This window comes from Gopherus flavomarginatus, chromosome 1, assembly GCF_025201925.1.
Source record: "Gopherus flavomarginatus isolate rGopFla2 chromosome 1, rGopFla2.mat.asm, whole genome shotgun sequence".
Taxonomy (NCBI): Eukaryota; Metazoa; Chordata; order Testudines; family Testudinidae; genus Gopherus; species Gopherus flavomarginatus.
The window spans coordinates 1,750,347-1,768,945 of NC_066617.1; the positions used below are offsets into that span (position 1 = coordinate 1,750,347).

General features: G+C 53.1%; 1 protein-coding gene across 2 annotated transcripts in view; it reads right to left on the bottom strand.

The window, feature by feature from the left end:
• Positions 1–468: 468 nt before the first annotated feature.
• LOC127051303 (C-type lectin BpLec-like) overlaps positions 469–18,599 on the bottom strand; it is a 28,528-nt gene continuing 10,397 nt past the window's right edge. For both annotated transcript variants that reach the window (XM_050953454.1, XM_050953443.1), the window contains 4 exons: positions 18,254–18,366; positions 6,437–6,577; positions 3,182–3,293; positions 469–785 (listed from right to left, as the gene is read on the bottom strand). In XM_050953454.1, coding sequence (XP_050809411.1) covers positions 718–785; positions 3,182–3,293; positions 6,437–6,577; positions 18,254–18,366 — 434 coding nt within the window. In that variant the 3' untranslated portion in view covers positions 469–717. The remainder of the gene's footprint in view (positions 786–3,181; positions 3,294–6,436; positions 6,578–18,253; positions 18,367–18,599) is intronic.

Genomic DNA, 18,599 nt, shown 5'->3' on the forward strand with positions numbered 1-18,599 from the left:
GCCAAGCACCTAGACAGCCCTGGTGTGTCACATACAGTCTGCTCCTGAGGTCTGTTCCCCAGTTCACCCCACAGGGCAGGGGGAGCCCATTCAGATCCCGCTCACATACACAGGGCTGATTTTGTCCAGCTTGTGCTAAACCAACGGATTTCTTGAAAGGAGCTGTAGTGTGGGGGTCCCCTACCCATGTTTTTACCAGAAGGCGCATCTAAACTAACTTCTTCTCTTTGAACTCCCAAAACAGGACAGGAGGGAAGAGCGCCCAAGGCAGGGAGCTAGATGAATGGGCCGTGTCTCAGGGGTAGTGATGCCCTATGTTTTTACTAGAAGGTCAGGGCCCTCATTCCTTGTTCATTCCCTTTCCTGCCCCTCAGGGACTGGCTCTGGGGTGCTGAGGCTGGGGCCAGGCGACACGGGGAACTGTCCATGTCAGAGTCAGGAACACGAGAAAGGAGATACACACTGAGCTGAATGCTGGAGGGAAAGTTTATTATCACTTCACTGTGCTGAGACTGCTGAGAAGAGCAGAGCGTGGGTGCAACAGGGAGAGAAGGGGGCAGAGCAGAGCGGGAGTGACACGGTGTAACTCAGCCATGCTTTGCAGAAGGGACTTCATAGCTGGGGACACAGGATCTGGTCTCCCAGGGGAGCCGGAGGGACTCGATTCACTCAGAGCCCAGGTGTTGGGAGCCCTCTGGTCCAGGCAAGCTGCCTCCCCTAGGGTTTGTGCTTACAAACAAAAGAGAATCTCCAATCACAGGGATAATCGTGCCATTTCTGAAAACCTAGAAAGAAAAACAGAAATGACCCCTGGGGTGGGGCAGCCTGGGACGTTCCTGCTCTTACAGTGAATCCTCCTGCGCCCTGTTCTGTGCCCCTTGAGATGATCCCAGCTCCTGTGCACAGCCCTGAGGAAGAGGAGGGTGGGATGGAGCCCTGAGCACCCCAGATTGGGGCAGCCCCATCTTGCAAAGAGAGGCCGAGGCTCAGTGTGAAAGGGGAGATGCCTGGTCCATGTGCTACTGCTCCTACCTCCCCCACCCCACGTGCCTCCCACCCCAGCCAGAGGGCAGAGGAGAGACCGAGAGCCCTGCCCTGGGACTGGGGCACCCGCTCAGAACTGGGCTGCTGCCTCCTCCCTGCTGAGTGCGCTGCCCCACAGCCAGGCCCCCTCCATGCCCTGCCCACCTGGGTCTGGTTACACCCGTGGGAACATCTGTCCCAGGCTGGGCTCAGCCACCGTGCAGAGGGGATGTGTCCCTGCCCCAGGAGTCAGTGTCACCGGCCTGCTGTGCACGGAGCAGCACGTTCCTCCCTCAGACCCCGTTACCCCTCTGCTCTGGGGGTGTCTGTGTCCGTGCCTGGGGGCTGCCTGTATTCCTGCGTAGTCAGGCCAGAGAGAGCCCAGGGAAGGACAGTCCTGGGGCTGGGCTGGGTGGGCTCAGCCTCTCAGCAGCACCCCAGGCCCAGCAGGGAGCTCCGCGGGGGGTATAGGCCATTCTCGGTGCCCTGTTCCCTTGGGTGCAGGTTTCTGCTGCTCTTTGACTCTATGCTCATCCAGTGAGTGATGGACACTGAGCTTGTAACTCAAGACTGTATCATGATGCACACATACCAGGGGCTCCGTTAAGGTTACATGGGCAGCCTTAGTCTCGCACTTCCTTGACTTTGGGACATTCATGTTCCTTAAACATAATGTCTTGGGTGCAATTTCGGAATAGTTCATAAAAGTAACAAAGAATTAGTATTTTAGTAAAATGTGAATCAATTACTACAGAGCCCAGTGCTCAATTGGCTGCTTGTTACCACAGCGTCTGACTGTCTAACACACCCGGCTCATGGTGGGCCCAGGCCCGTCCCAGTGATAAATGGAATTGGTCTGAGATCCTCAGCCCTGCCCCTCACTCCCCACACCCCCTGGCACTGCAGGCCCCACCCAGACACAGCACTCAGTGATCAGGGCCAGGCAGGGGATTCGTTGTGAATTTCACCCCTCTCCTGTTCACAGCCTGTCTGCAAAGTGACCCCTCGAATCCACCAACACTGTCTAGCCCAGGGGTTCTCAGACTTGGGGTTCTGACCCTCATGGAGTCACGCGGTGGTTACATGGGGGTTGCGAGCTGCCAGCTCTGTGGGGTGACAGCCCCAAGTCCCCATTACATTCAATGACCTCTCTCGTTGTGAGTGTATAACGGGGGTCACGCTCAGAGGCTGGCTGTGCGACAGGGGGCACCAACACAAAAAGGTTGAAAACCTGGGCTGGTCGCTGTCACCGTCTGGGCTATTTGGAACTTCTTCCCCTCCCCGCTGGCGCTGTGAGCACCCGGTCACGTACCCCACCGCCAGGGTCTGCTGCCTGGCTGCAGCTTTTGCTAATGATCCCCTCGTGGAGCCAGTTTCCATGGGAACAGTCATTAGTGCTCAATCTGTGAACACTCTGAGACTGAGCAGCACTTTCATGAGCAGCCGGCGTGTGTGCAAATGTTTGTGAGTAACACGACCCCGCGAGGGGCAAAATGCAGCTCTGCTTCCCACATCATTGTGTGGATCAGTGTTTGCACAGCAGGGGTGCAACAGCGACTCAGAGCCATCACCCGTTAACAGCTCAGCAGAGTCCCTGTCTGGGGCTAGGGGTGTGCATGTGAGGGTACGTCTTCACTACTGGCCGTATCGGCAGGTAGCAATCGATTTCTTGCAGATCAATATATCGTGTCTCATCTAGACGCGATACATCGATCCCCGAATGTGCACCTGTTGACTCCGAAATTCCACTAACGCAAACGGCAGTAGTGGGGTCAACAGCGGGAGCCGCGGACATCGATCCTGCGCCGTGAGGACGGTAGGTAACTCGATCTAAGTTACTTCGACTTCAGCTACGCTATTCACATAGCTGAAGTTGCGTATCTTAGATCGATCCTGCCCCCTAGTGTAGACCAGCCCTCAGTATGTCTCTGCTGCCTGTCACTGGAGCAGACACATGAACTGACCCAGGGGAGCTAGTAAGCAGCAGTTTTACCAGGTAAGACAAGGGGTTCTCTCCTGACTGCCCTCCCAGCATGGGGCAGGGAAGAGAGAAGAGCAAAGATCTGTGCTCCAGAGCGCGCAGGATCAGAACCTGTGTGGTCAGAGCGCTTCCAGGGTTCCCCTTGTAGGTGCATGTGGGTCTGATCCACCGACTCACCTGGATGTTCTAACACCACACAGTGCTCATTTTTTCTCGGATTATCAGGTTGCCCATTATCCCAAGCTGTGAAACTGAGCATGGAATTATCTGACCATCTCCAGCCTTGATCCTGCAGAGACAAAGGAGAGCAGAGTCCCTGTAAAACCCAAGGTTACATAGCTAGAGACGTGCCCCAGAGCCGAGGGGCCATGGGCAGGGCACAGGCAGAGGCTGCCCGGTGACACTGGAGACACTGATCATTGCTATGAAATGTCAGTGCTGACAACCAGGGCTACATTTACTGGCAGCTGAAGTTACAACAGGACTTTCCCAACCCTCAGAAGCATGAAAAGAGCAAGTGAAGGGAGAGTCTCCAGCACCCCCAGCCCCTGCCACCCACACTTCGCCGAGGGCAGCGCAACCCGACCTGCCCGTAGGTTCCACGTCCATCTCCAGCACAGCCCGACCGGCAGCACCTGCAACGTCATCCCACACACTGTCCCGCAGCCCCACGCTGCTGCCCCCGGTCTCTCTCGTGTGCACAGATCCACATGACAATGCTCCTAAAGCCCAGCCACAGGAGAGTTACTCTGCTCCCCGCTGCAGAGATCACGGCGGTCGGTCTGGGGGATAGGGGTGCTGGATGAAGCTGGGGTTTGCACTGTCGGGGATCAGGGGCTGCAGCAGAATTAGTCACCTGGCGACCCACCCATCGCAGCCAGCAGGCTGCAGGCCATCTGCCTGACTGCACCCCCTGCCTGGGCAGGAAGGGCAGCTGGCCGGCTCTTAGCCCAGCAGCTCTCGGGCTGCTCCGTGTGTTCATGCCATGGCCACCATCCTCCATGTGCCTGCTGCTCCTCCCCGTGCTCCTGTCCTGCTCCAGCCTTCCTCCTCCTCCTTCTCCTGCTTGTTTCCCAGCCTTGCTCCTGCTCAGTCCTGGCCGCCTCAGCTTGTTCCTGGTCCCGGCTTCCTTACCCTGTGTGACGTTATTGACATAAACTGGGACCATATAGAACATGGTTTGCAACCATGGTCCTGTAGTGGCACCAAATCCTATGTAAAGGGGGTCATATAAGGTGTCTAAGACCAGGTTATGGTTTACTGGTTATGATTATGCTGTCTGTATGTCTGTATCATTATGTAGTTGAAGTTATAAGTATTGGCTGTATACTGTCTGTATTTCAAATTGGTGCTGCAGTTCTGGGAAACACCCCAGACAGGTTGCTGTTAGCTCTGCTTAGCCGGCTTGTAAAGCAGCAAAGAATCCTGTGGCACCTTATAGACTAACAGACGTTTTGGAGCATGAGCTTTCGTGGGTGAATACCCACTTCGTCAGATGCATGTGACTTAGCCGGCTTGATGGCCCATTAAGGACCATCAGCTACACAATTGACCCATTTAGAGGAAGTAAATACGCCTTGTAACTCAGCAGGGTGTGCAGGGACTTGCCCATGTGACTCCAAACTCCATTTTGCTGTAATTTTCCACAGTAAGAACAGAGAAGTGTTCTTACACCTGGAAGAGCCTATATAAGGCTGATGCCTCATCTCCATCTTGTCTTCAATCCTGCTTCCTACCTCTGGAGGGACTTTGCTACAAACTGAAGCTCTGCACAAAGGACTGATGACCCATCCCAGCAGGGGAAGTTCTCCAGAGACTTGATTTGAACCTGCAGTTTACTCCATCACTGCTACAAGCCTGAACTAAGAACTTTGCCATTACTGTATGTAATTGATTCCATTTAACCAATTCTAGCTCTCAGCTCTACCTTTTTCCTTTTATGAATAAACCTTTAGATTTTAGATTCTAAAGGATTGGCAACAGTGTGATTTGTGGGTAAAATCTGATGTGTATATTGACCTGGGTCTGGGGCTTGGTCCTTTGGGATCGAGAGAACCTTTTTCTTTTACTGGGGTGTTGGTTTTCATAACCATTCATCCCCAGGACGGGTGGCACTGGTGGTGACACTGGGAGACTGGAGTGTCTAAGGAAATTGCTTGTGTGACTTGTGGTTAGCCAGTGGGGTGAAACCGAAGTCCTTTTTGTCTGGCTGGTTTGGTTTGCCTTAGAAGTGAAAAAACCCCAGCCTAGGGCTGTGACTGCCCTGTTTGAGCAATTGGTCCTGAATTGGCATTCTCAGTTGGGTCCCGCCAGAACCACATCGTCACATCCTGACCTTGGGCTCCAGCTCTAACCCTTGATGTTCCTCCTGGGTCCCCTCCTGCCCCACTCTCACTTGACCCCCCCCCCGAGGTAAAAGTCTGTGACGTGGCCCAGGAGTTCTCTGTCTCTGGCTTTTTATTACGGTGAGAAGTTAGGAGGCCAAGAGCAGTCGGGCGTGTTTAGCAAGTGATGACAGCCTGTTGGCTGGAGGGAGCCTTGTGCAGCAGTTTGTGCCGTCCTTGTGCAAGTCCCAAATCACACACACGACCACACACAGTATCCCTGCTGGCGTCCTGCCCCTGAGTCCACGGGGGAGAAGCAGCTGCTGAGCAGGGCCCCAGGGAGAGACACTAATGAGCCTGTCCTGGAAACCAGCCTGTTTTCTGGACTAGAGACTGGACTGCAGACCCCACCCCCCACACCTGCACCCCGGCACTGGCTTGCAGAGCTCTGACTCGCAACTGGACTGGTCAAGAGGCCAAACAAGAGCCGTGGTGGCTCCCTTTCAGCTGTAAGTGATGAACCCTCTGTAGCCAGGGGGGATCGCCAACCTCCCCGTTCCCGCCAGCCCCAGTCATTGCCCTTTCCTGAGCCTGTGTCAGGTGGGTATCGGGACCCACCGGGGCCCCCCCTACAGGCCTGGAGCTGACACGCCACTGGAGAGGTGACCTCCCCTCACTGGGCCCACCCTGAGGACGAATACACAGAGCAACAGCACTCCGAGGTCTCTGCTGCCCTCGCACTGGTTGCTCTGCCCGTGGGGCTGCCCCTTTCCCCGAGCCCTCGTCTAGACATCTCGTCCATGTGAGGCGGGCTGACTCTCGTGCCGGGCGTGCATGGTCTGAGCACAACAGGCTGGTGTGGTGGGTCCCTGGGCACTAGTGTCACAAATGTGAATATTAATACCAGCAGCTTATACTCTGCACCGGGCACTGGGGATCGATCCTGTGACTGAAAACCCAGGCACTTACAGCCCCTTTTCACCCCGTTACAATGGAAATCCTGCTCTGGTGCCACCCACACCCCAAACAACCACCTCACTGAGCAGAGATCCAGAGCCCAGGGGCTGGGGAGGGGCTGCCAGAGGTAGAGCGGACACCGGGCACTCACCCCATGAGGGTCTGAGAGTCCGATCCAGACGAGACTGCACTTTTTGTGGTACCGCTTGATGTAATGGGCCAGCATTTTATTTTCTCCACGACTATGAATGGAGGTGAGATGGGCCCCATGCCTCTGGTGCTGGCAATGAGCCTGAGACAAGAGAAAACAGAGCTAGTTACCCCCCACCCCCAGTGCAGGGAGCAGCAGGAGTGAGTCCAGCTCTGTTCTGGGACCCTGCCTCCCCCAGGCAGCAGGGGCTGTGAAGGGACAGGACCCTATGTTAGCGCCTCTCCCCTCCCCCAGGACCAATGGGGGGAGCAGGTAGAGCCACCTCCCTCTCTTCATCCCCTTCACCTTCCCGGCCCTCACCCCACTCGGCACAGCAACAGCCACCCTGTGCCCTGCTGGCGTCACCCAATCCCTCCCGCTCCAGCTCCTGGGCTCTGCTCTGAGCACTGGTCTGCCCTGGGCCATGGCTCTGCCAGACACACCCGCTGTCATGCTGGGAGGAGAGCACAGGTGGGGCAGATGAAGGGCACTGTGCTGACCCAGGCACTCAGACTCTGCAAGGCGCTCGGCTTGTGCCCGTGAGCAATTAGCACCACATGACCTCAGTGCAGCCCTGGCCGAGGAGATTTCCTGGCAGATCTCACAGGGTCCTGGAGCCCGGGCTGCAGCTCAAGCCCAGAAGCCTACACAGCAATGAAACTGCCCCACAGCCCGAGCCCTGTGAGCCTGAGTCAGCTGGCACGGGGATTTTTCTGTACTGTGTAGACAGACCCATGTGGATCTGTTCTCTTGGCACAGGGCTATTCAGGCTCTTTCTCAGGGATGTAGAGACAAAACAAAATCAGTGCAGGTGAAGGCTGCCGGTGACAGTGAGATTGCTGGAGCGGTAAATAGTGAGGGACGCGCCAGGTCTACGCAGGGATCGGGATCGCACGGTGAGCGGGGCTGGCGTGATCCACGTGCGCTTTAATAAGGGGCGGCTCTAGGCACCAGCAAAGCAAGCACCTGCTTGGGGCAGCCCATTGGCAGGGGCGGCAGGGATCCAGCATGGGAGTTGAAAAGCAGCAGGGGGCTCTGGGAGCTGTAGTTCCTTGGTTAGCTCCCTGCCTGTAGAGCCAGCCCTGGAGCAGGGAAAGAACTACATTTCCCAGCATTCCCTTGGCCACTACCAACTGGAAAGGAAGGAGGGGGACCTCATGCGGCCCCGTGCTGTGAGTGGAGAGTGGTGGGGAAACCATATTGTAACATTCAAAAACCAGAACACTCCATGGGGAGGGAAGCCCCCCCCCCGTCACCATCCACTCTCTCCGACTGCCCCCCACAGAAACCCCAACCCATCCAACCCCCCCTGGCTCCCTGTCCCCTGATCACCCCCTGCCCCTAACTGCCCCCTAGGACCCCACCTCCTATCTAAGCGCGGCTGGTCCTTGTCCCCTGATTGCCCTCTCCTGGGACCCCTGCCCCTAACTGCCCCTTGGGACCCCACCCCCTATCTAAGCACTGCTGGTCCTTGTCCCCTGATTGCCCCCTCCCGGGAGCCCTGCCCCTAACTGCCCCCCAGGACCCCACCCCCTATCTAAGCACTGCTGGTCCTTGTCCCCTGATTGCCCCCTCCCGGGAGCCCTGCCCCTAACTGCCCCCCAGGACCCCACCCCCTATCTAAGCACTGCTGGTCCTTGTCCCCTGATTGCCCTCTCCTGAGACCCCTGCCCCTAACTGCCCCTTGGGACCCCACCCCCTATCTAAGCGCGGCTGGTCCTTGTCCCCTGATTGCCCTCTCCTGGGACCCCTGCCCCTAACTGCCCCCTAGGACCTCACCCCCTATCTAAGCGCGGCTGGTCCTTGTCCCCTGATTGCCCCCTCCCGGGAGCCCTGCCCCTAACTGCCCCCTAGGACCGCACCCCCTATCTAAGCACTGCTGGTCCTTGTCCCCTGATTGCCCTCTCCTGGGACCCCTGCCCCTAACTGCCCCCTAGGACCGCACCCCCTATCTAAGCGCGGCTGGTCCTTGTCCCCTGATTGCCCTCTCCTGGGACCCCTGCCCCTAACTGCCCCTTGGGACCCCACCCCCTATCTAAGCACTGCTGGTCCTTGTCCCCTGATTGCCCTCTCCTGGGACCCCTGCCCCTAACTGCCCCCTAGGACCCCACCCCCTATCTAAGCCTCCCTTCTCCTTGTCCCCAACTGCCCCTCCTGAGAGCCCCCCCCACAACTTCCCCCCTAGGACCCCACGCCCTGCCTATCCCCTGACAAACCCCTGGGACTCCCATGCCTATCCAACCGCTGCCTGTCCCCAACTGCACCCCCAACCCCTGACCCATCTAACCCCCCCTGCTCCTGACTGCTCCCCCAAACCTCTGCCCCATCCAAACCCCCCTGATCCCTGTCCCTTGACTGCCCCCCCAAGCCCCCTATCCCTTCTCCAACCCCCCGGTCCCCTTACTGTGCCACTCACACCAGCCTGTCTGGCTCCACTCAATGTCAGACACGCTGCTGCATACACGCTGCCGTGCTCCCCCGTGGAGCCCACAGCCCCCCCCAAACACAGCCAGCACCTGCCTTCCAGATTTGAACACCTCAAAATTCAGGAGTGCTCAAGCTCAGATTGGGCAGCTGTTACTTCATTTCTCCCAAATCAAATACACTGATCCACTGAAACTTGCTGTAGGAAAAGTAGGATAAAATTGAGCAAGAAATGCTTCCCAGTGGTTATTGGGACTGGAATTGCTATTTTCAACAGCCATTGCCGTTCGTTTAAAAGGAAGACAGTGATACTGCATTGGCATATTCCCCAGAGAAAGAAAGAGTGGAACAAAAGAATAATAAAGGCACCTCAACTTTTCCTCATTTATGGAGGACAGTCTTATACTATGCATCCAGATATCCTCCAATCACACAAGCTGAAAAATTGTTCCACTTTACTGCAGCTCTGTAACCATATGGGAACCAATCCTGTCTGTGTTCTATGCACATCCAAAATTCCTGCTGAATGACCTGCCCTGGGAGCGAGTTACCAGTGACCCAGGGCTGCGGCGGAAGGAGGGTGCAGGTGGGGGGAGGAGAGCCCAGGGCTGGGGTAGCAGGAGGTGTGTTGGGGGGGGAGAGCCCAGGGCTGGGGCAGCAAGGGGTTGCAGCGAGGAGCCCGGGGCTGGGAGCGGGGGCAGCAAAACATTTTTTTGCTTAGGGCGGCAAAAAACCTAGAGCCGGCCCTGGCTTTAATACAACTAAACGCAGGGTTGCATGGCCAGGAACCAAGGCAGCTGGCCACATTGACAGCCGGGGGATGTAGCCTGGGAGCTGGGACTGAAAAGCATTGAGGGGTCATGGCCACAACCAGCTCAATGTGAGCTCTGAGTGCCGTGCTGCACAAGAGGGCAGGTGTGAGCCTTGAACGTGCAGGCACACGCACAGGCAGTGGGTGAAACTTCCCCTCGGGGAGGCTTGCTCCTGTCCCGCCCCTTCTGCCTATAGCTCTGCCCAGACTCCATCCCTGCTCCGCCCCCAGCCCCACCTGCTGCTGACTCCACGCTCACCTCTTCACCCCCCACAAGTTCCCCCCTCTCCTTTAACCTCCTCACCCTCCCTGCCACACTCCCTGCCCGTCACAAGATACCCCCCAGCCTGCCATGCCGCTGGCTCTCCTCTCCCCTCCTCACCCTGCTGCTGGCCCCACCGCCGCGAGATCCTCCCTCTTGTCACCTTAAAGCACTAATAACATTTCCCTGTGGGAACTGAACAGCTGTAGACCCATCGCCAGATGGATTCTCACTGTGTGGCAGAGTTCAGTGCATACCGTATAGAAAGACTTGGTTTTTCAGGCTACCTGCACCAACCTGAAGCCTAATCTCTCCTTTTTCAAAAGGGTTTGTCCCTGACAGCCTGCGTTAAGGCAGTACTTTAATCACCTTTCTTCCAAGGAATTCCCTGCTAGGCTCACTTACTTAAACTGGGTTGGAATAAAACAACTAGATCAAGAAATAAACTCACTGGCTATGTCTGCTCCTCCTTGAGCGAGGTTAGTGAAAAATACTTCTTCTGGGTAGAGAATAACTCGCATGGCATGGTACCAAGTATCAGGGGGTAGCTGTGTTAGTCTGAATCCACAAAAACAGTGAGGAGTCTTAAAGACTAACAGACTTAAAGACTTACACCTTAAAGACTAACAGATTTATCTGGGCATCACTTTTCCTGGGTAAAAAACCCACCTATTCAGATGCATGGAGAATTACTGACAGGTCACATAGCATGGGAATTACTGACCGGTCATTTGGAAACAGTTTTTAACCCAAATAACACACTTTCCTATAATATAAAAGCCAGATTAATGTGACCAAAGGCTTCCTGGGCCTTGAAAAATGCCTGTTTAATGGTTTCATTAATGCTTTAATGGCCCATGAACACTTGCAATGATCTGCTACTAGGTCTCTGGAAGGCTATTGCACTTGTGTTACTCAGAGCGTTGTCATAAACAGATAGCTAAGGGTTAATGTCTCTTTCACCTGAAAAAAAAAGTAACCTGAAGCACCTGACCAGAGGACCAATCAGGAAACCGGATTTTTTCAACTCTGGGTGGAGGGAAGGTTGTGTCTGAGTCTTTGTCTTCTGCCTGTCCCTCTCAGCTTTGGGAAGGATTTTCTATTTCCTGCTTTCTAATCTTCTGTTTCCAAGTTGTAAGTACAAAATATAGTAAGGCAGTGAGGTTTCTATTGTTTTTCTTTTGTATTTACATTAATATAGTTGCTGGAGTGCTTTGATTTGTATTCTGTTTGAATAAGGCTGTTTATTCAATATTCTTTTAAGCAATTGACCCTGTATTTGTCACCTTAATACAGAGAGACCATTTTTATGTATTTTTCTTTCTTTTTATATAAAGCTTTCTTTTTAAGACCTGTTGGAGTTTTTCTTTACTGGGAAACTTCAGGGAAATTGAGTCTGTACTCACCAGGGAATTGGTGGGAGGAAGAAGTCAGAGGGAGATCTGTGTGTGTTAGATTTATTCGCCTGACTTTGCATACCCTCTGGGTGAGGGGGGAAAGAGAGATTAACTCTCGGTAATTCTGTTCTCCAGGACTGGGAACGGGGAAGGGGGAGTCACTCTGTTTAGATTCACAGAGCTTGTGTCTGTGTATCTCTCCAGGAGCACCTGGAGGGGGGAAGGGAAAAAGGATTTTTTCCCGTTGTTGTGAGACTCAAGGGATTTGGGTCTTGGGGTCCCCAGGGAAGGTTTTTCAGGGGGACCAGAGTGCCCCAAAACACTCTAATTTTTTGGGTGGTGGCAGCAATACCAGGTCCAAGCTGGTAACTAAGCTTGGAGGTTTTCATGCTAACCCCCATGTTTTGGACGCTAAGGTCCAAATCTGGGACTAAGATTTGACAAGCATAAGAACATAAGAATGACCTTACTGGGTCAGACCAAAGGTCCATCTAGCCCAGTATCCTGTCTGCCGACGATGGCCAATGCCAGATGCCCCAGAGGGAATGAACAGAACAGGGAATCATCAAGTGATCCATACCCTGTTGCCCATTTCCAGCTTCTGACAGAGGCTAGGGACACCATCCCTGCCCATCCTGGCTAATAGCCATTGATGGGCCTATAGTCAGGGATCCCCTCCGTTCCCCTCTTCACTCTCCCCACTGCTGCTGGCTCGCCGCTCACATCCTCAAACGCCCCAGAGGGCCCAAGGGGAGGGAGGTGAGGACAAGGGACAGGGCCAGCTGCGGGGAGCTCTGAAAGGGGGTGGAATGGAGGAGAGGAGAAGAAAGGAGGAAGACTCACCAGGCAGCAGCAGCTGGTGGTAGGAGCCTCGTGGAAGGGTCAGAGCAGGGAGGGGAAGAGGCAAGGGGGGAGCCACCACAGCCCAGGGTGATCGCGTTGGAGCAGGGATGGGGTGTTAAAGGTATACAGCACTAGTGAGACCAGCACTGGGCACCGTGTTCCGGTCTGGGATCCGCTCCTCAGGCAGGACGTTAACAAATTGGAGAGCTCAGAAAAGAGCTCCAAGAACGACATGAGGTCTGGAAAACCTGCCTCACAGAGGGAGACTTGCAGGAAAGCCAGAAGATTTCTGTCTGTCCCTCTTTCCAGGCTCAGCTTCCCATAGAGACATGGCCAGGGTTTAGCATAATAGGTGCCCTGGGGAGGTGCTGTCCCTGGGCCAGCTGCCAGCCCAGCTGGGCACTCCTGCTACCGGCCTTTCCCCTCCGCCAGCTCCATAGGATAGGAAGCCTTCCCTGGCTCCTAACTGAGGTCCCCACAGATGGCCTTACCCTGTCCCCATGCCGCAGACACAGCCCTGCTAGGTATGGGTCTGTGACCTGCCTCTGTTCTACGCCAACCCGGAGCAACTGCTCCCACAACAGCTACAGGCCAAAGCACTAAAGAGCATTGCATGGGCACTACAGAGTGGAGACAGCAGAAACCACAGTTCCCTCAGCCCCCCAGAGCACAAGCACGGGGAATTCCCAGCCTCGTGGTCACAGCCACGTGCACCCAGTGCCCCACACAGCATTCCACATCATTAAAGCAGTAGGGATGTACTACCACCCAGCTGACCTGGATGGTGATAGTGACTGGGAGATTAGAGGAGCTAGAAAAATAAAAAAAAAAAACCATGGGGAATTTCATCTATCCCTTATCTGCTATCCTCTACCCACTAGGTACTATCCACTGGGTAAAAACAATGAGGAGTCCTTGTGGCAATTTAGAGACTAACAAATTTATTTGGTCATAAGCTTTCATCGGCTAAAACCCACTACATAAGATGCATGGAGTGGAAAATACAATAGGCAGGTGTATATATTACAGCACATGAAAAGATGGGAGTTGCCTTACCAAACTGGGGATCAGTGCTAACAAGGCCAATTCAAACACTGTGAATGTGGCCCATTCCCAACAGTTGACCAGAATGTGTGAGTATCAACAGAGGGAAAATTACTTTTTGTAGTGATCCAGCCTGTCATAAACAGATAGTTAAGAGTTAATAGAACAAAAGTGCTTCATGTCTCTTTTGCCTGTAAAGGGTTAACAAGATCAGTAAGCCTGGCTGTCACCTGACCAGACGACCAATCGGGGACAGGATACTTTCAAATCTTGAGGGAGGGAAGTTTGTGTGTGTGCTGTTAGTGTTTGGTTGTTGTTCACTCTGGGTTCTGAGAGGGACCAGACGTGCAACCAGGTTTCTCTCCAATCTCCCTGATACAGGCTCTTATATGTCCAGAATAGTGAGTACAAGGTGGATAAAGCGAGTTAGGCTTGTGGTTGTTTTCTTTATTTGCAAATGTGTATTTGGCTGGAAGGAGTTCAAATTAGTATTTTGCTAAAAGGATTTTAATTTGTACTTGTATACTTAGGCTGGGAGGGTATTCCCAGTGTCTATAGCTGAAAGACCCTGTACCTATTCCATTTTAAATTTACAAAGATAATTTTTACTGTTTTTATTTCTTTAATTAAAAGCGTTTCTTGTTTAAGAACCTGATTGTTTTTTTTTTATTCTGGTGATACCCCAGAGGACTGGGTCTGGATCCACCAGGGAATTGGTGGGGAGAAAGGAGGGAAGGGGGAGAGAAAGATTAATTTCTCTCCGTGTTAGGTATCAGAGGGGTAGCCGTTTTAGTCTGGATCTGTAAAAGCAGCAAAGAATCCTGTGGCACCTTATAGACTAACAGACGTTTTGGAGCATGAGCTTTCGTGGGTGAATACCCACTTCGTCAGATGCTGCATCTGACGAAGTGGGTATTCACCCACGAAAGCTCATGCTCCAAAACGTTTGTTAGTCTATAAGGTACCACAGGATTCTTTGCTGCTTTCTCTGTGTTAGGATTACTTTGTCTCTCAGGGAGAGTCTGGGAGGGGGAGAGAGAAGGAGGAGGGAAGGTGAATTTTCCTCTCTGTTTTAAGATTCAAGGATTTTGAATCACAGTGATCTTCCAGGGTAATCCAGGGAGGGGAAGCCTGGGAGAGGCAACGGTGAGGGAAAGGGTTTACTTTCCTTGTGTTAAGATCCAGAGGGACTGGGTCTTGGGGGTCCCCGGGCAAGATTTTGGGGGGACCAGAGTTTACCAGGCACTGGAATTCCTGGTTGGTGGCAGCGCTACAAGTACTAAGCTGGTAATTGAGCTTAGAGGAATTCATGCTGGTACCCCATCTTTTGGATGTTAAGGTTCAGAGTGGGGGTTTATACCATGACACAGCCACTCTCAGTCTTTATTCAGGCCTAATTTGATGGTGTCAGCCAGGCCCTAAAATAGAACCTCATTTGCGCCAATCCCTCAGACAGAGACAAACATCTACAGGATCTCTATCAAGTGGTCTAAAAACTACAATACCAACCTGGAGAAGTGAAGAAACAGATTGACAGAGCCAGAAGAGTACCCAGAAGTCATCTACTACAGGACAGGCCCAAGAAAGAAAGTAACAGAACTCCACTAGCCATCACCTACAGCCCCCAACTAAAACCTTTCCAGTGCATCATCAAGGACCTACAACTTATCCTGAAGGATGATCCCTCACTAACAGACCTTGGGAGACAGACCAGTCCTTGACTACAGACAGCCCCCGAACCTGAAGCAAATACTGACCAGCAACTACACACCACAAAACAAAAACACCAACCCAGGAGCCAAACCCTACAACAAACCCCAGTGCCAACTCTGTCCATATATCTATTCAAGGGACGCCTTCATAGGACCTAATCACATCAGCCAGACCATCCAGGGCTCATCCACCTGCACATCTACCAACGTGATATATGCCATCGTGTGCCAGCAATGCCCCTCTGCCAGTACATTGGCCAAACCAGACAGTCTCTATGCTAAAGAATAAATGGACACAAATCAGAAATCAAGTTTTGTAACATTCAAAAACCAGTAGGAGAGCATGTCAATCTCCCTGGACACTCAATAACAGACTTAAAAGTGGCCATTCTTCAACAAAAAAGGTTGAAAACCAGACTTCAATGAGAAACTGCTGAATTAGAATTAATTTGCAAATGACACCATCAAATTAGGTTGTCAACATATTTTTTGTCAAGGGGATTATGCCTCACTAACCTATGAGAGTTCTTTGAGGGGGTCAATAGCCATGTGAAGCAGAGTGATCCAGTGGGTCTAGTGTAGTTAGATATTCAGAAAGTCTTTGACAAGGCCCCTCACCAAAAGCTCTTAAGCAAAGTAAGCTGTCATGGGATAAGAGGGAAGGTTCTCTCATGGATCAGTAACTGGTTAAAAGAAACAAAGGGTAGGAATATATGGTTAGTTTTCAGAATGGAGAGAGGTAAGAAGTCGTGTCCCTCAGGGGTCTGTACTGGGATCAGTGCTATTCAACATATTCAATAATGATCCGGAAAAAGGAGTTAACAGAGAGGTGGAAAATTGTGCAGATGATACAAAACTATGTAAGATAGTTAAGTCCAAAACAGGCTGTGAAAAAGTTACAAAGGGATCTCACAAACTGGGTGACTGGACAACAAAATGGCAGATAAAAGTCAATGCGGATAAATGCAAAGTAATGCGCATTGGAAAACATAATCCCAACTATACATATAAAATGATGGATTCTAAATTACTGTTACCACTCAAGAAAGAGATTTTGGAGTCCTTGTGGATAGTTCTCTGAAAACATCCACTTCCTGTGCAATGACAGTCAAAAAAGCAAACAGAATGCTGGGAATCACTAAGAAAGGGATAGATAATAAGACAGAAAATACCAAACTGCCTCTATAGAAATCCATGGTGTGCCTACACCTTGAATACTGCGTGCAGATCTGGTCACCTCTTCTCAAAAAAGATATATTGGAATTGTAAAAGGTACAGAGAAGGGCAACAAAAATGATTAGGGGTATGGAACAGCTGCCGTATGAGAAGAGATTAGTAAACCTGGGATCTTTCAGCTTGGAAAAGAGACGGCTGAGTGGAGATATGAGAGAGAGCTATAAAATCATGACTGTTGCGGAGAAAGTAAATAAGAAAGCGTTATTTACTCCTCATTACAGAAGAACTAAGGGTCACAAAATGAAATGAAATTAATAGGCAGCGGGTTTAAAATAAACGAAAGGAAGTATTTCTTCACACAATGCAGTCAAGTTGTGCAACTCTTTGCTAGAGGATGTTGTGAAGGCCAAGGCTATAACAGGGTTCAAAAAAGAGCTAGTTAAGTTCATGGAAGATAGGTCCATCAATGACTATTAGCCAGGATGGGGAGGGATGTTGTCCCTAGCCTCTGTCTGCCAGAAGCTGGGAATGGCAAAGGGACTGGATCACTTGATTATTGACCTTTTCTGTTCATTCCTTCTGAAGCACCCAGTGTTGGCAGGCAGGAAATTGGGCTAGATGGACCATTGGTCTCACTCAGTATGGCTGATCTTATGCACACAGGGCCCCATCACCACGCTCATGTCCTGTGCAGCGACTGCTTGGCCACATGCCAGCCAGCAATAGGGATTGAACTGGAGACCTTCAGCACAGCTCTGCCATCGGAGCTAAGGGAGCTGCTCTAGTAAGAGCAAGTAAGGAGCAGACCCTTCCTGAGCCGGCTGCTAGAGGGAGACATGACCCCACCTGGGCCCAGACCGTCCCTGGTAGACACAGCTCATGACAAGCATGTTAGGTCAGAGGAGATTGTGCCCCACTGGGGGCTACGTTTACGTTGTATTCTGCTCCCCAGCCTGGCCAGGGCAGGTTGTTCCCTCACAGCCTGTTCCCAGGGCTCTGTCTGGGGCAGTGGGAAATGTGCCAACCCTGGGCTCCCACCTAGGGTTGCAGGCATCTGGTTTTTGACCAGAAGACCTGTTTGCAAAGGGACCCTGGTGGCTCCAGTTGGCACTGCCTACCAGGCCGTTAAAAGTCCAGTCAGCAGCGCAGTGGGGGCCCAGGGCTAAGGCAGACTCCCTACCTGCCCTGACTCCACATGGCTCCCAGAACCAGCCACCAGGTCCCTGCAGCCCCTAGGCACATGGGCAGCCAGGGAGGCTCCCCGTGCTGCCCCTTCCCCTAGTGCTGGGAACCGCAACCAATGGGAGCTGTGGGGCAGCACGCTGAGTCTCCCTGGCCACCCATATGAGTAGGACCCGCAGGGACCTGGCAGCCTCTGTTTGAGAGCTGCAGTAAGCACTGCCAAGACCCTATATCCCAAACCCTCTACCACACCCCAATCCCCTGCCCCAGCCCGGAGTCTCCTGCCCAATCTCCCTCCTGGAGCCCACAACCTGCATACACCCCAACCCCGTGCCCAGCCCTGAGTCCCCTCCTGCACCCCAAAACTCTTATCCCCAGCCCCACCACAGAGCCCAAACCCCCATATGGAGTCCACATGCCCTCCTGCATGCCAAACTCCTCAGTTCCAGCCTGGATCCCCCTCCTCCACCCCAAACCCTTCATCCTCAGCCCCACCCTAGAGCCCATACCCCCCAGCCCAGAGCCCATACCCTGCTGTACTCCAACCCACTTCCCCAGCCCAGGGGCTCTCCCACACCCAAAATCCCTCATCCCTGTGCCCACCCCAGAGCCTGCACTCCCAGATGGAGCCCTCACCACCCTCCCACACTCCAACCCCTTGCCCCAGCCTGGTGAAAGTGAGTGAGGGTGGGGGAGAGTGACAGAGGATGGGGGGGATGGAGCAAGTGGGGGCAGGGCCTCAGAGAAGGGGTGGGGCAGGGGTGTGCGCTTAGAAATATGGCAACCCTACCCCCACCCCTCCCACCAGAGCAGATTCCCCAGCTCAGCCCAGTTCACTGACTCTGATGTTCACTCTAAACAGCCCCATCCGCCCAGCCTCCATATCCAGCCCTGCGCCCCTGAGTACCACTGCCCCCAGCCTCTCACCTCAGCCTCCATCCAGTTCTTCTTTTTGTGGAAGTATCGATAGCAGGTGTCATGGAAGGAGAGCCAGCCTCTGGGACATGACATAGCTGGTGCCTCTGCTGAGAGAGAGGGGGCTGGCGGCAATGGTGGGGACAGGACACTGTGGTTAGAGGCTGTTTCAGAGGCAGAGCCGTGGCTTTCCTATTAGCACAAATAACATTGGGACCCAGTCTGGGGCTGTCATGGTATAATCCCTCACTCTGAACCTTAGCATCCAAAAGATGAGGTACCAGCATGAATTCCTCTAAGCTCAATTACCAGCTTAGTACTTGTAGCACTGCCACCAACCAGGAATTCCAGTGCCTGG